The sequence below is a fragment of the Nansenia antarctica genome (genome assembly GCF_963989245.1).
Source record: "Nansenia antarctica genome assembly, chromosome: 17".
In the NCBI taxonomy this organism is placed as follows: domain Eukaryota; kingdom Metazoa; phylum Chordata; class Actinopteri; order Argentiniformes; family Microstomatidae; genus Nansenia; species Nansenia antarctica.
The window spans coordinates 25,146,832-25,164,256 of NC_137687.1; the positions used below are offsets into that span (position 1 = coordinate 25,146,832).

The window sequence follows — 17,425 nt, forward strand, 5'->3', positions numbered from 1 at the left end:
GAAGAGCCACACGGCGCGGCGTGGAGTAGCGTTCGTTTAGTGCTCTGGTCCGCTCAGAATCGGTGTCACGTGGCTCTACGTGTTATCTGATTGGCCAGGCCAGGTTGTATATCCATGCCTGGTACGCGTAGGGGCTAGAGGTTGATTTGTGATTGGGTGCAAAGTCCATCCAAGAACCGCCCTAATCTCGATCAACCAAGCGACGGGGCCAATAGGATCGGACCATACGACACGTGTTTCACAGGCCCCGCCCACCCACACAGATAGCTCCATCTCCGGGTCTCTGTTAAGTGTGTGTAGACTCCCTGGGATGGTCTGTGAATGTAGTTATTAATCGACATTTAAATTCACACAACATGGGTATTCTTCGTATATTAGAAATCATATTCTTCTTTTATTTCGCCTCTCACATTCCTATAACTTTATTGATTGATTTTCAAGCGCTGCTTCCTGCACAAGTGTATCCTCAAGTGGTAAGTATTTGGATGGTAGAGGGTGTGTGTGTGTGTGTGTGTGTGTGTGTGTGTGTGTGTGTGTGTGTGTGTGTGTGTGTGTGTGTGTGTGTGCGTGTGTGTGTGTGTGTGTGTGTGTGTGTGTGTGTGTGTGTGTGTGTGTGCGTGCGTGTGCGTGTGTGTGTGCGTGCGTGTGTGTGTGTACGTGTGTGTGTGTGTGTGTGTGTGTGTGTGCGCGATGTGTGTGTGTGTGTGTGTGTGTGTGTGTGTGTGTGTGTGTGTGTGTGTGGTCCTAGAACCCTATGAGTTGATCATGGAGTTCGTGAGCTACGGGTCACTGTAAGGCACTCTTAATCGTGAAGATTGTTCATGAGTCGTTGGTTTTTCATTCATTTTAACAGCTCAAAGATCTTCTGAAATGGTATGCAGCTGAATTCAAAGATCCCATGATGTTGGACCCCCCAGCCTGGTTCAAGTCATTCATCTTCTGCGAAGCGCTGGTGCAAACGCCTTTCTTCCCCGTCGCTACCTATGCCTTTCTGAAAGGTCAGACTCGAGTTATGACCCTAACCCTACTACAGAATGCGTGTTGTCAATGTAAACAGACCTTTGATTCAGCTTGTGTAGTATCACAGCGGTGCAGTAACCATGGCTGACCGCTATGGGGCGCCCATGCTCAACACACTATATAGAATAGTAGAGAATAGTTCAGAAGTGTATTTTGTACATTACATGTTTCTAGTATTGGAATGGGCATTGGGACTGTGTGTCTGATCTGCTCCCAAACCCTTCAGGGAACACACAAGCACATATCACGCTTGCGAGGAGTTTGTTGTGAATAATGTTAAGTATTGCATTTAAACTTCAGAGGTCGTGAGCTAGATTATGCCTGCCCTCTGACAATTGTTTGTTATTTATTGATTTTAAAAGTGGCCTCAGTTCCTCTCGTGTACAGTATGTTATGCATTATAAATCTGACATTGATTACTGAATGAATGAATCAATCTAGATTAGATTTTATTGTCATTGCAGAGTACAAGTATGAATTAATGATCTTTATTGTCCTTGTACAGGTACAACGAAATTGAAATGCAAACCCTAGGTGCTAACAATCAACACTGTCCTAAGATAATAATAAAAAACAAGAATGAGACATGAATAGACATAAATAGGGGGGATATAAATAGGGGATAGGTGATCGGTAGGAATCTGAGTATGTATCTATTATGTAGGGTGCCTCTTGTCCAATCAAATGACTTGGTCGGAACTAACTGTTGTATAACAGTTTCTTCCCCAAAGCCACAGCCCTCCTCAATAACTCCTGATCATTGCACCTTGCACCTTACATGTTCTTGCACTAAGTTGTACAGTATATTTATTTATAATATTCACTCATATTGGTACTGTATATTTTGTCTTGAGTATTGTTGGATTGCCGTCTTTCTGTTGTATGTTGTATGTACTGTAGCTTGTTCAGCATGGTAGAATACCAAGTCATGTTCCTAGTGCACTGCACATGGCGAATAAAGTTGAATTGAATTGAATAATGTGTCATCCGTCCTCCAGGAGGCTGCAGGTGGATCAGGACCCCGGCCATCGTGTACTCCGCCCACGTGGCCACCACCCTGGTCCCCATCCTAGCCCACATCCTCTTCTACCCGTTCCCCACCCAGCCCCACCCGGGCCCCCAGACCCAGAGGGAACGCCTCACCCTGGTGTCCATCTACGCTCCGTACCTGGTGGTTCCTCTCCTGCTGCTCGTCACCATGCTCCACAGCTCCACCTACAACTCCTCCCCTGCCGTCCGGGGCGCCGCCAAGACCAAGAAGGTCAGATGAGACGCTGGTCCAAGCAGGCGAGGCTGGTGGAGGTGGAACTCGGGAGGACGGCAGCCTCATTGTGATGCATTTAAACCAGTGGTCCTCAAACCTCTCCTCGGGGACCCCCAGCCGCTCCACGTATTTGATCTGTATTTGATCTGTTCCAACACCTGATTCAACTCATCAAGTACACTTGATAATAATAATAATAATAGCTTGGATTGATATAGCGCCTTTCTCAAACCCAAGGACGCTTAACACATTTCATAGACAGACAATCAGACAGACAGAACAGAAAAACAAAGCAAAGAAACAAAGACAGCGAGAGTGACAAACTAGACTAGAGGCCAAAGGCCTTAGAGAACAGGTGGGTTTTGAGGGCTGATTTAAAAGTGTCCAGGGTAGGGGGGGCATTGCGGATCGCCGTGGGGAGAGAGTTCCAGAGGGTGGGAGTTGCCACACTGAAAGCTTGATTAGTTGAATCTGGTGTGCTGGTGGTGGAACAGATCAAATATGTGGAGCGGCTGGGGGTCCCCGAGGAGAGGTTTGAGAACCACTGGTTTAAAGGTATCAAACGTGTGCCCTGAATCCATTAGCACAAATTGTGATATTCTTATTCTGTGACCCTACGATCAATCTTCCATCCTTCACACTGATAGGTTTTTGTCATTGGTTAAATTGTATAGTCTATGTAAGATATAACAATTCATCTGTATCTAACAGTACAAGACCTAGTCCTTGATACAACTACATGTTTTTATTAATAAAGGCACTGTAATATCTGGTCTATTCTGTTTGTCAATTGAAATATTTATATCAAGTGAATAGTGTGGCATTATGTTCAGCATTCATTTGAACTCAAATAGATAGTCATTCATCACAGTGATCTTGGTACAGATCTGTGGTCTAGCACCATGGCCTGGGGTGGTCCAGTGGTCTAGCACCATGGCCTACATATCTGCCCATGTCAGCATGAGTCAGACTGACCCAGTCAAAGAAATACCTTTAAAAAGATGTAGTGAAGAATGACACCAAAACAAGAGGTGGGAAAGAAAGAGTGGCACATTTTATTGATCATATTTCATTTTATTGAGCATAAATATCATCTTCAGACAAAGTTTGTCTACAATGTTTGCTTACTAATATTCAACTTCAATATGGACAAAATCAACAATGAGAATGTGAATACACAGTATGTTATTGTTACAATGACTGAAGAGATACTGCAAATAAGCACACAAACAAACAGTAAAGATTATAATTCATTTTGAATGTAACTTCACTGTTTGGTTACACACTAGCCTGAAATTCCAATTAGCCACCTATGGAATACGGTGTGGTCCCAGACAAGTGCTAAACAATTCAAACATGAAAACAAGACTTCTGATGTAAACACACAAAAAGAAAGCGTACACACAACAGTAAGTGTTACATACGACACACAGCGAAATGAAATAACAACATTTGACATGTTTCAAAATCATGAAATTATTTACAGTAACATGCAAATACTGTACTTTTTTCTTGTTGATAAAAAAAGGTAATAAAACTAGCTATACAGAGTAATTCTTCGGTATAAATAGTATAAATAAATTCCTTTGTATATAAATAGCTCCTTTCCCCTGTTTCTTGTCGGAAGTAGTGTGAAAGGCGTTAGAGTCTTAGGTTCTAATTAAATTCAAGCACTCAACACCTTAGAAATGCACCACTGTGAGCGGGAGGGGGGGCAATTTTGACACCTGCTAGTGAAAAGCTTGCTATGGTGTCTAAAGCTTAAAAAGGGAATACATTTACACCTTTCTGACTCTGCTTGTGATCAGGGTAAACTGGTCTGTTTTTAGAGTTTGGATTGCTTTTGAGTAAAAGAGAGGTCGTTGTGTTCAGTTGAGTGATTCTCAGTGCGGGTATTACCCATAGAGAACAATAGACAGGCACCCTGGTAACATGACCGCAAACACATAAACACACGCACACACAGCCTTTGTGACAACCTTTACTTCTGCAGAATGAACTGGTCAATGAACTCATTCTGCTCAGCTTCTACTTTGGAGAGAGCGTCGTGCTCTATGCGATATCTGCAACAAACCATCAACAAGACGTTATTAATTCCAGTGTTTTAACAGACAACTGTCAACTAAGGTGTAACGGTACACAAACATGTTGGTTACACAAACATGTGTACCGTTCCACCCCTAATGTCAACCTATCCAATCCACTCAGACCAACAGAGTGCTTAGGCCCTAAGGGAAAGGGGTTAGGAAACTATTTGGGATTCAGTCTGACGTCATCAGAGCCCTCGGGTGTTTGTCATCACTCTTACCTCTCTAGTTGCATCTTCTTCTCTGCTATAAGAGCCTGCAGCTGTTGTTGCTGTGCCTCCCTCTGCTTGGCCACAGACTTCAACAGGTTCCTGGCTCCTATAGCCTGAGTGGGAGAGAGAAAGAGAGAGAGAGAGAGAGAGAGAGAGAGAGAGAGAGAGAGAGCACAGAGTGTTAACTCAGATAAGGGATTGTTCCTACAGAAAAACACAAACAAGCTTGGAAGTCCACATGTCAAAGTCCACCAGCCACCTTGATCTCCTGACAGCTTAAAAAGTGGGCTTTGCCAAGATGGACTACTACTCAAACTTACACAACTATTACTACTATGCTATTGATTTGCGAGCTGCTTCATATCGAGCAGTGTTGCCACTTTTCTTACCTTCATCTTTTCAGTTTCTGCCTCTTTTGCCAATTCATCCACCAGCTCAATGAGACCTCCAACTATATGCTGAAACTGGCCAATTTCTGTTAAAGATAACATGGTATCACGTGGTAATAATCATCAGTGTTTTAACACATGGAATCAAAAATACATAATAATAATAATAATAATAATAATAATAATAATAACTTTATTTGTATAGCGCTTTTTCTGCAAACGTTGCATTAAGTGCTTTAATCATTATATACTCTTAATTGAATTATTTTGTCATTTAAATGCAATATTAAAAGGATGGGTTTTTATCATCTTAATTTAATTATTTAGTCATTTAAAGGCAATATTAAAAGGATGGGTTTTTATAATCTTAATTAAATTATTTAGTCATTTAAAGGCAATATTAAAAAGATGGGTTTTTAGTCTTGACTTGAACATGTGTGCTGAGGTTGCATCCCTAATGTAAACTGGCAGTGAGACACAATCTGGGTGCATAAAATGAGAATGCAGCTTCACCAAATCTCTTCTTTTGTACATGTGGTACACAGAGAAAACCAGCGTCAGAAGACCTGAGAGCTCTACTGGGCTGATATGCTAGCAAAAGGTCTTTCAAATATTCTGGTGCTATGCCAGTGAGAGCTTTATAAACAAGCAGAAGGATCTTGAAATCTATTCTGAACTTAATAGGAAGCCAGTGTAGAGTTTCTAAAATAGGAGTTATATGAGCTCGTCTGCTTGTTCTGGTTAAAACTCTCGCTGCTGCATTTTGGACTAATTGCAGCAATTGTAGCTTTCTTCGGAAGACCAGGAAGGAGACTGTTACAATAGTCCAAACGGGTAATAACAAAAGCATGCATTAACACTTCTGCATCAGCTTGCTGGAGAAAATGTTTAACTTTTGCAATATTCCGTAGATGATCAAATGCAGATAGATTTGATGTGAGGCTCAAAGCTTAAGCCAGAATCTATAATTACACCTAGATTCTTAGCTTCATGTTTGCAGTTTGAAAGCAAGGTTCCCATCGTATTCGACAATTTGTCTTTTACATATTTTTACACATACATTTTACATAGCTTCATAAATGTATATTCAAGAACTGATTTAGCAGATGCTTTTATCCAAAGCGACTTACAAAATGTACATTTGTCTAAAGTAAGTGACATTCAAATACAAACATTGTGCAAAATCCTACACCATTTATCACACAATATGTGTGTCAGTTATAGCCTCATTGAGTATTATTAACTTCATTATTATTATTAACTCTTCTTACTGTCAACAAAGTCTTTGCACTCCTCCTTGAGTTCGGTGGTCTTCTGGCCCACCTCAGGCTCCAGAACCCGCAGCTTGTTGAGCTCATCGAAGTGAAGGGCAGCCTCAGCTAACGGGTCTTTCGCCATGGCCACACGGCCTATCTACCCCAGGAGGTGATGGAAGGGGAAGGGGCTGAAAAGAAGACACACCAAGAACACATCAACCAAAGACGTTCAATGAATGTTAATGAGGGTTCGATTGGTTAGATCCAGGTCCAGTGTGGTTCTGTGGGGCACAAAGGCACATGGGCGCGGTGCGTCTTCAGTGTCCATAGTCTTGCTCTCCTGCTCTCTGATGTAATGCTAACCTGGCATGATCTAAAAAGACAGGTTAGGTGAAAGACTACAAGGAGATAAGATGTTAGATTAGTGGGAGAGCAAAGGAAAGGAGCTGAGAAAAAGGACTTGGCTAGGACGTCTGATCGCAGTCCAGCCAGGCACTCTGAGGAGGGTCTCCCGGTAGATGGTGTGGTGTCTACTGTCTACTGAAAAGGACACATTTGACACAAAACTTTTGACTTCATAATACTTGGAAAACGACTTACAAACAAACAGAGCAGCTGGCAAGTGTCTATCTATCTAGCTAGTAGTGGGCTAGCTGGTCCACCCTGGAGCACCGATGGACCGTCTGGTCTGGTCCTAGCTGGCTAAGCACAGAAGGACATTCATGGATAACAAGTGAGGAAAGTCTTCAATTCAGAAGTCACACACCTACCGTCGATTTCTGTCAATTTTTATGATTATGTGGCAGAATCCACACCACCGGACACACACTCCTCCTCTTCTTCTTCGGCTGCCAGGGAAACAAACACAGTCGCGATCTGTGTTCCGTTAGTTGAAGTCCCGCCCACCTACTTCCGGTAAATGCAAGCATTTCTTCACAATAAAAGCCCCCACCTTAAACCTGGATTCTGTGGTGGCCCATCAGAATCACAAATGAAGAGCTGTGGAGAATAACAAACCAGGACAGCATAGCTACCACCATCAAAAGGAGAAAGTGGAGCTGGATAGGGCACACCCTTAGGAAGGACTCCAACAACATCACTAGACAGGCCTTGGACTACAACCCGCAGGGGAAGAGGAAAGCTGGAAGGCCGAAAAACACCTGGAGACGTTCCACACTCCAAGACCTGAAGAACATCGGGGTGAGCTGGCAAGAAACAAAGGCCCAGGCCCATAAGAGAGTGAGATGGAGAGCTCTGGTGGACGCCCTATGCCCCTCAACAGGGTGAAGAGGACTAACTAAACCTGGATTCAAAAATACTAATTATGGATAAAGGAACCCTGTATATTTATCTTATGTCTGGAAATCAACAATAATTGTGTTTTTGAGGGTTTGTAATTCTTTAAACCTAATAATGTCCTAATGCTGAAAGACTGCTGGATTGCCTAGCTGGATAAGAGCTTTACGTCAATATCTGTCCAAGACTAAACTTGACATTTAAGCGCCAATCTGTTCAGCAACACTTTTAGAATATGAATCAAGTGAGTTTCACAAGCAATCATGATGACCCTTGTTGTACAAAGTGTAGTCTTCATCAGCACACTGAAAAGGTCTAAAAAAAATAAGGTTGTCCTGTCTTTGGGAAAGGATGCTGACACTAAACACACACACACACACACACACACACACATACACACACACACACACACACACACACACACACACACATCTCTATCACGTCACCCCATTACCACAGAGACTCAGAGAAGAGATGGATAGTATATTCATTTCCTATCAGTGGTGAAAACTCTGTGGCATTGCATGAATGTTGTTGATTTGTTGTTACTTCCTGCTCTGAATGGGCCATAACCTCTTAGGAGATTCAAGCAGTTGATATAGAGGGATGTGGGGGCATTTCCTGGCATACACACACACACACACACACACACACGCACACACACACACACACACACACACACACACACACACCTAACACCACAGTGTGAGTAATGAGACCCTCAGATACTCTTTCCCCACTATTACAGCAGAGCAGACCCAGTCTGCCAGGACCAGCAGACCACCACACACACACACACACACACACACACACACACACACACACACACACACACACACACACACATACACATACACACGTGGACCTGTGTGTCAGAAAGGCCCTCAAGATGATCAGGGACCCCAGCCACCCCAATCAGAAACTGTTGGAGCCCTCACCATCGCCGTCAGGGAAACGGTCCAGAAGCCTCGGGGCTAAACCCCAGAGCTGCAACACAGCTGTGTCCCCCAGGCAGTAAGGCTGCTGGAGAAATACACTGGAAGAAAACTAAAGACTGCCACCCCTCTAACCAACCCCCACGCATACTACAAACATGAACACAATACAGTATTACACTATTACACTACTGATTCTACTACTTCGCTGTAGTACCACTACCATCACTCTTTATTACTTTATTCTACTTTATTACCTTACTTAGGCAGGCAGGCAGGCACGTTTATTTGGATAGCACATTTCATACAACAAGCAAATATAAGAAATAAATAGCTAAAACATTTAATAAGACAATAGTTAATGGAAAAAATACATTGATAGAAGTTTGTGTTTAATCATAACTGCTGCAAAACATGAAGGTGATTTTGTATCTTGCTGCAATACCAATGTTGTTGAACCTAAGCCAAACTCTTGGATACCTGTAGGCTACATTGGATGTAATAAAAGTCATTCTGATTCTGATTCTCTATACGGAACTACTACCCACTACTGGATTACCTGTATACCATTGGACTAATTTACTACCGTACTGTATTGTATTATACATATCATCGTACTTTGCACACACACACACAGGTCACACACACACACACACACCCCACACACACATAGGTCATACACACACACACACACACACACACACCCACACACACACCCCACACACACACACACACCCACACCCACACCCCCCCCCCACACCCCCCCCACACCCCCCCCCCCACACACACCCCCCCCCCCACACACACACACACACCCACACACCCACACCCCCCCACACACCCACACACACCCACACACCCCCCCCCCCACACACACACACCCACCCCCCCCCCCCCCCCCCCCCCACACACACACACACCCACCCACACACACACACCCACACACACACCCACACACACACCCCCCCACCTTGGAGTCAGCTACTTTGGTGAGGCCCAGCTCAGTGATGAGGCGGGTGACCTTCTCCTCCTTGGCCTTCTGGGAGATGGAGGCTGGGAGGCGCAGGGCCGCGGAGAAGCGGAAGTTCTCCCTCACAGTCAGGGTTCCCATGACGACGTCATCCTGACACACAGGGGGGGGGACACAGTCAGGTGTACACACACACACACACACACACACACACACACACACCCACACACACACACACACACACCCACACACACACACCCCCACCTTGGAGTCAGCTACTTTGGTGAGGCCCAGCTCAGTGATGAGGCGGGTGACCTTCTCCTCCTTGGCCTTCTGGGAGATGGAGGCTGGGAGGCGCAGGGCCGCGGAGAAGCGGAAGTTCTCCCTCACAGTCAGGGTTCCCATGACGACGTCATCCTGACACACAGGGGGGGACACACAGTCAGGTGTACACACACACACACACACACACACACACACAGACATACACACACACACACACACAGACATACACACACACACACACACACACACACACACACAGACATACACACACACACACACACACAGACACACACACACACACACACACACACACACACACACACTGTGGCAAGAAAAGGTATGTGAAGTTTGTGAACCCTTTGGACTGACCTGGTTTTCTGCATTAATTGGTCATAAAATGTGATCTGATCTTCATCTCAGACAAGTATAGACAAACACAAGGTGCCTAAGCTAATAACACACAAGCAATGATATCATCTAGCATCTCTACTGAACACACCCATTGAACATTCACAATGCTGGTGGGAAAAGTAAGAACCCTTGGATTTAATTAAAAAATAATGTTTTTTATCAATAACATGCGTTTATGATCTAATCTTCACATCAACAACCAAAAAATAGTATGAGGGAAATGCAATGAACTGATAGACCAAGCCCAAATCTAAGCCCCATGTCCAGGTAAAAAGATCACTTATAAGTAATCCTATAGTTAGTTAATAATAAAGCCTAATGCTCAAAAGCAAGTGCCTATAGCCCCTGCACTGACAGTATCAGAGATGGTTCTGAATTCAGTACATCATAACATAATAGATCATATATGGGGGGTATGCTAACGATATGAATGAATCATATTAGAATTCACGTTTCACGTATTGGGTTTATTCGTTATTTATTTGTGGTGAGATGGGTTACAAATAATTTAAATATTAATTATGGGAAACCCTGCCCTGACCCCAATGATGTCACGTGATTGATTGAAAAAAAAACACCCATAATTCATAATCGCGATCTGAAGTAGCCTACACATTGACATGCGTCATAGACGACATGATCGCTTATGACGTCACAAACTGACGGTGGATAACGTTCTAGATCTCACAGCTGAGACAGAGAGTAACACGCACGAATCTACATTTGAGTTGATCGGACACGTTCAGAGAGTTTATTCAACGCGTTGAAACCTCCATTTGATTTCACAGACGTTCAGGTAAGAGCTCTTCAATTGTCTTGGCAGATAACAAGATTATAATCAATCAATCAATCAATCATATAAACAACATATTATATAAGCCAGTGGCGGCCTGGCTATTTAAAAGCCTAGTAATGGCAAAAGTATGTAACGAGGCTGTGACGAGAGCTGTTAATGTTCATGTTTAAATGTACATCAATTGTATTCATTGTCCGTCTCGCTTCTTACGCCACACACACACACACACACACACACACACACACACACACACACACACACACACACACACACACACACACACACACACACACACACGCACACACACACACACACACACACACTTCTTACGCCTTTACGTGTATTTGAAAGCATTCCACGGATTTGAGAAGGACTGCATTCACCCAAGTTTCGTAAGAAATTGGCCCTATCAGTGTAATTTAGTAAATGCAGTATCTGGCCATATGCATATGCATGATATCATTCACCCAAGTTTGGTAAAAACTGTCCCAGTGGCGTCGGAGATAAAAGCGTGTGACAGACGAACGGACACGATTAGAAAGGGGTAGAATTGGACATAATAGGCTAAATTGACCCAAACCCCAACCATTTTAGATGGTTTTCTAGTGTCATTTCGTTCACCTTCGTTTAAATGGGTACAGCTAAATGATAAAAAAAAATAAAAAAAATAATTGGTTAGAAAAAGATAGAATGCCTTACACATATTTCGTTTCAGTTAAGCTCTGTAATTTCAAAGCAATAAAGCAATAAATAAATAAATAAGCAATAAAGCGGCTTGTATAGTGAGACGCTGGGCTGGTCATGCTAGTATGAGGATAATCAAGGTAATGTCCTATAAGATAAGTGTTTCTTGTTTTATTTGAATTGTGTATAATATATATATATATATTTGTATATGGTTTGTATATGTATATATATATATATTTCATTGTAATTCTGTCATTATTTCAACATTTAGCATGGGACCCAGTTATAATTAGCACACGCTCTCTGGTGCAATAACGTTGGTTAATGAAATGTGATTGGTGAATTAGATTGCTCCGATAAAATCAATGGGCATTTGTGTGGGCAATTGAATGTATCTACAACAGTATTATTGTGATTATATCTTATCCTAGCATTAATATTATTATTATTATTATTATTATTATTATTATTATTATTATCTGGAATCTGATGAATCTGAATCTGTGCGCTCCGATTAGAGCCATGGTGATGAACAATGTCATAATCACATTCCAGTGACAACACCTGTTCACCATACTGTCAGACTGAACTGTTAAGTCATTGTGAATTTTTTGCTGTTGTTCTAAGATTACATTCATGATTTCATCTTCAGTTGAATCTTAGGAGTAAGCGACCATGTTTTGCACTTATATACAGTGTGACTAACTGTCCTATACCATCATAGAGTGTAAGAAAAGATTCAGAACAAAGATTAGGCCTATAGTTATCTATAGTTATGACATTTCCTTCTGCTTTGACAGGTTGTTTACATCCAGGACCGTCAAACATGATGTTTTGTCTACCAATCAGACGTGTACTAACTGTGAGCCCTAATGTAAGTATTACTTTAATATATCATTCTGTCTAACTTCATTTGAGGTAGTATGTCATCAATAGTGCAATGGGTTAGGGTTAGGTTAATCTGGCTCAATGTACCAACAGTACACTTATTATACAAACACATAATATCAATCAATCAAATCAATCACAGACATTAGATTGATGGTATAATTGTAGTATTTCTACCTTCTGAAATGATGGTTAGGACTGGTGTTATCAAGCGAAAGGTTCTTTATATACAAATCTGCTGAGATACACTTGTGATCCCTTTCAATTCAATAAAACGAGCTATTAGATATTCACTTTCTATTCTGGACGTACAATTCGCATTTCTCAAAAACAACAAACAGTCAACTTACTGTATATGACGTCTTGCTGCAAGGCATTCTGGAACCTGCAGTTCTACCCATTCTTAGCTTCTACAACAGAAATGTACTTCTTTTTAACTCTCTTAACGATAAATAACAACTCTTAACTGTCAATCAATCATGTAACATATGAATCAATCATGTAAACTTAATATTACAGTCTCTCACTGTCACCGTTCCTTCTAAATATGGGTTTATCTTTTCTGACACCACCAACGACAGGCTGACACACTGATCAGAAACGAGATGGTCCTGAGGGGCGCTATGAAGAAGGAGACTGCGGATGCAGTGAGGCAGGAGAGGGACTCGATCAAGGCCGACGTGAGGTCGAAGATGAAGATGAGGGAGAGGCAGCAGAGAGGAGAGGAGGAGAGGAGGAGAAGAGAAGAGGGGGAGAGGAGGAGGAGAGAGGAGGAGGAGAGGTGGCAGAGAGAAGCTGAACAGAGGCAGCAGAGAGAGGATGATCGGAGAGAGGACAATCAGATTGATGAAGCGATCAACAGATTGGAGAACAGGATGGAGGCGGAGATGAAGGCTCTCTGGGCTGAGCTGAGAAGACTGGGGGAGTCGACTCAGGAGGTGAGATGACATACTGTAGCTACATAATAATAATAATAATAATAATAATAATAATAATAATAATAACCATTATTTGTACAGCACCTTTCCTGCAAACATTGCAGTTCAAAGTGCTTCAATCATTATATAATCATCATTTAATTATTCAGTCATTCAAAGGCAATATTAAAAAGATGGGGTTTTTAGTCTTGACTTGAACATAATGTGCTGAGGTTGCATCCCTAATGTAAACTGGCAGTGCATTCCACAATCTGGGTGCATAAAACGAGAACGCAGCCTCACCAAATCTCCTCTTTTGTACATGTGGTACACATGTATTCAATGTATTCAATGTATTGGTACATGGCTATTCAAGCTTGGTAGGGAATCCTCTTAATTCAATTCAGCCTCTCGTAAGGCTGGTTTGTTTAGGCCTGTTTAGACACAGATGAAGAATCATCCAATAAAGCGTTTGAATCTCACGACGTCACCGCCTCTTAGATTGTAAACATAAGTGCAATATTGTAATACAACTGTGAACATTTCTGGCAGCTACTAGACTGGAATATGAGTGAAATATTGAGATACAACTGTGAACATTCTAAATCTGCTACTGCGACACTTTAATGAATGTGCAACAAGTATTATGTGCAATATGTAAACAACCCATGTTTACATAAGGTTCAGATATAGGAAAAAGTTTGGATATTTATAGCATAGCATAGTACAGAGTATAGAGTACAGCACAGTGTTTTATTGTATAGTAGATAGTGTACATAGCCTTTATTATTGTCAACCAGCTCTTTTCTCTTTTTTGTTTTACCCTTGGCTCTCTTGTTTTTAGTTTTTTTTCCAAGCACCAGGGGAGCCCCCCCTCCTAAATTTCGTTGTACGGTACCTGTACTGTATTAATGACAATAAAGACCATTCATTCATTCATTCATTCATTCATTCATTCATTATCCCACAGAACGACGAGGGCTTGGAGAGATGTGACTCCTCCTCCGTCCTACAGCCGGTCTGGGAGCGCCACCCACACCACACCACCATCACAAAGACCCACGGCGCTGCTCATTACTACGCCGCGACCCCAATCACTGCGTCCTCCTTCCGCCCGCCAAAGCCAAGCGTGACCCAGACCTCAGGTGACCTCAGAGCGAGACCCCCCCAGGTACGCTGCCCCTTCCTGCCCCCGCTCGTCAACCCTCCCCGGCCTGAAACGTGCGCTTCCCCTCCCTGCCTCCCTCGCGCCCTGCCACCTGCACCTCCCATCACTAAAGACAGACACCAGGCAGAGCTCAGACACCCATTCTGCCCTGACCCCAGGCTCAAAGTCGTCAACATAGCGCGCAAGATCTTGATAGAGGAGAAGGAGGAGCGGAAGAGGGAGTGGGCGACAAATATGATGGATCTGGAAGACGAAAGGGAGAGTTGGCTGGCGGAGGTGATGGAGAAGGTGGAGGTGAAGTGTAGGGAGATGCGCGGGGCGATGGAGAGCAGAGGCGACCCTGGAGGTCAACCACAACAGGAGGTACAGAGGATGAGAGTCGGGGAGGACAAAAAGTCCTGGACATTTTTGGACGAAGAAATAAAGAGAGGAAAGGAGAGGATGAAGATCCTTGAGAAAGAGATTAAGGAGAAGGAGAAGGAGAAGAAGCACAAAGTGGAGGCAGAAAAAGAGAGAGAGAAACATCGAATTAAGATCCTGGAGAAGGAGGGAAAGGAAAAGGAGAAGAAGGAAAAGGAAATGGAAAAGGAGGCAAAGAGGAAAGAGAAAGAAGAGAAATTAAGATTGGAGGAGGAGAAAAATATAGAAAACGAACGGATCAAGAACCTGAAGAAAGAAAAGAAAAGAAAGGAAAAGGAAGAGATATCACAACTGGAGGAAGAAAGGAAGAAGGAAAAGGAGAGGATTAAGAACCTGGAGAAGGAGAAGAAGGAGAGAGAACAGGCAGAGAAACTGCAGCTAGAGCGAGAGAAGAAGAGAGACAAAGAGGAGGTGAAGAGCAGGAAAGAAGAAGAAACAAAGGCAAAAGAAAAGGAAAAGCAAGCCTTGTTACAGCTGGAGAAAGTAAAAAAGAAGGTACAAGATATGATCCAGTACCGCGAGAAGGAGGAGAGAAAGACAAGAGAGAAGGAGGAGAAACTGCAGAAAAAGATTGACAAAGAGGTGGCGAACTGCCTGGAGAAAGAGAGGAAGCGGAAGGAGAAGGAGGACAAGAAGATAGCCGAACTGGAGAAGAAGAAAGCAATAGTCGACGAGAAGGTCCGAAAGCAGGCGGAGAAAAACCAAAAGCTTAAACTAAGGATTATGGAAAAAGAAGAGCTGTTCAGGAAGAAGCAGGAGATGAAAGAACAAGAAAAGGAGGACAAGAGGAAGGCAGCTGAATTGGAGAAGAAGAAAGCCATAATTGACGAGGAGGTCCGAAAGCAGGAGGAGGAAAACCGAAAGCTTAAACAAAGGATCTGGGAACAAGCCCAAACCACTGCCAAGATGGAGGTGGAGGAAGTGACATCAGAGGAGGAAGTGACATCAGAGGAGGAAGTGACATCAGATGAGGAAGTGACATCAGATGAGGAAGTGACATCAGATGAGGAAGTGACATCAGATGAGGAAGATTAGTAAGTGTAGAACTTTTAGGTGTAGAACTTCTATAGGTATAGGATTTGGCTTAGGTGGAGAACTTGTCACATTTAGTTAAGGACACCTGAACACGTGGCCGGCCAGGGTTTGAACCGCCAAGCTGCCGACCTTTCGATCCTTAGACGCCGGTTCTACCTCTTGAGCCAGTCGCCCTAAATATGAAATATGACATTTTTGTGAACGCATGTTTACTAGATTCTGACCCAGTAATCTTAGAACTGAAGCTAACCACTGTGCTTCTATTGCAGTGATTCATCTGACTACTAACTTTGGGACGGTGTGGCGGAATAAAATAAAAAAAAATACAAGTGAAGAAAAAACAAAATAGTCTTGGGGGTACCTCTTCAAAATACAGGAGGGTGCCCTGTGATATCCCTTGAGCTATTTTCAGATATTAACCCCTTCATGCCCAAAATGCAAAATACTCAAATCAATCAAATGCATCAAATTGAGGTACCCCCAAGCAACGAGAAACAGCAGAGAAAGAAAACTGTACCTGACAAACAAGGTTCAACCCCATGGCTCCTGGACTAAGAGGAAGAAAAAAGAGATGGAAATAAAGAGAAATCTAAAAAAAATTCTCAACCTGGGGTTGTTTCTGTCTCTGAAGACTCGCTCTTTTCTTATTGCTCTTTCTAAAAACCAAAGATTTGCCATTCCGTACGAAGGTGGCTAACTTTCTAACCACAAAATAAGACACACAGACACACACACACACACACACACACACACACACACACACACACACTCTGACACCACCGGTCACAGACACACACAAAATAAGTCAGTCTTAATTTGTATGCAACAGGCAGTCTTAATTAGACTGGTCCTTAGACCCTAACCTGAGAACATGAGACTAGTCTAAGGCTTAGACCAGTCTTAATCTATGTTTATGAGAATATGAGACTAGTCTAAGGCTTAGACCAGTCTTAATCTATGTTTATGAGAATATGAGACTAGTCTAAGGCTTAGACCAGTCTTAATCTATGTTTATGAGAATATAAGACTAGTCTAAGGCTTAGACCAGTCTTAATCTATGTTTATGAGAATATGAGACTAGTCTAAGGCTTAGACCAGTCTTAATCTATGTTTATGAGAATATAAAACTAGTCTAAGGCTTAGACCAGTCTTAATCTATGTTTATGAGAATACAAGACTAGACTAAGGCTTAGACCAGTCTTAATCTATGTTTATGAGAATATAAGACTAGACTAAGGCTTAGACCAGTCTTAATCTATGTTTATGAGAATATAAAACTAGACTAAGGCTTAGACCAGTCTTAATCTATGTGTATGCCTCCAATTAGCTTTCGTAAAGTTCACATACATTTTCAACCTATATTGTGAATGTTTGAATGATGTATTGAGT

General features: G+C 42.6%; 2 protein-coding genes across 3 annotated transcripts; one reads left to right on the forward strand and one right to left on the reverse strand.

The window, feature by feature from the left end:
- Nucleotides 1–300: 300 nt before the first annotated feature.
- Nucleotides 301–3,059, forward strand: tmem97 (transmembrane protein 97). Its single transcript, XM_080547525.1, has 4 exons — nucleotides 301–473; nucleotides 854–998; nucleotides 2,019–2,371; nucleotides 2,817–3,059. The coding sequence occupies exons 1-3, from the start codon at nucleotides 357–359 to the stop codon at nucleotides 2,288–2,290; spliced, it is 534 nt and encodes a 177-aa protein (XP_080403651.1). The 5' UTR covers nucleotides 301–356; the 3' UTR covers nucleotides 2,291–2,371; nucleotides 2,817–3,059.
- A 306-nt stretch (nucleotides 3,060–3,365) lies between these two features.
- ift20 (intraflagellar transport 20 homolog (Chlamydomonas)) lies at nucleotides 3,366–7,077 on the reverse strand. Of its 2 annotated transcripts, none has more exons than XM_080547616.1 (5): nucleotides 6,999–7,077; nucleotides 6,244–6,416; nucleotides 4,973–5,058; nucleotides 4,593–4,696; nucleotides 3,366–4,347 (listed from the first exon to the last, which is right to left on the reverse strand). In XM_080547616.1, the coding sequence occupies exons 2-5, from the start codon at nucleotides 6,368–6,370 to the stop codon at nucleotides 4,266–4,268; spliced, it is 399 nt and encodes a 132-aa protein (XP_080403742.1). In that variant the 5' UTR covers nucleotides 6,371–6,416; nucleotides 6,999–7,077; the 3' UTR covers nucleotides 3,366–4,265. The 2 variants fall into 2 exon arrangements, with proteins under 2 accessions (XP_080403742.1, XP_080403743.1); XM_080547617.1 differs by lacking the exon at nucleotides 6,999–7,077 and adding an exon at nucleotides 6,829–6,992.
- Nucleotides 7,078–17,425: the final 10,348 nt, after the last annotated feature.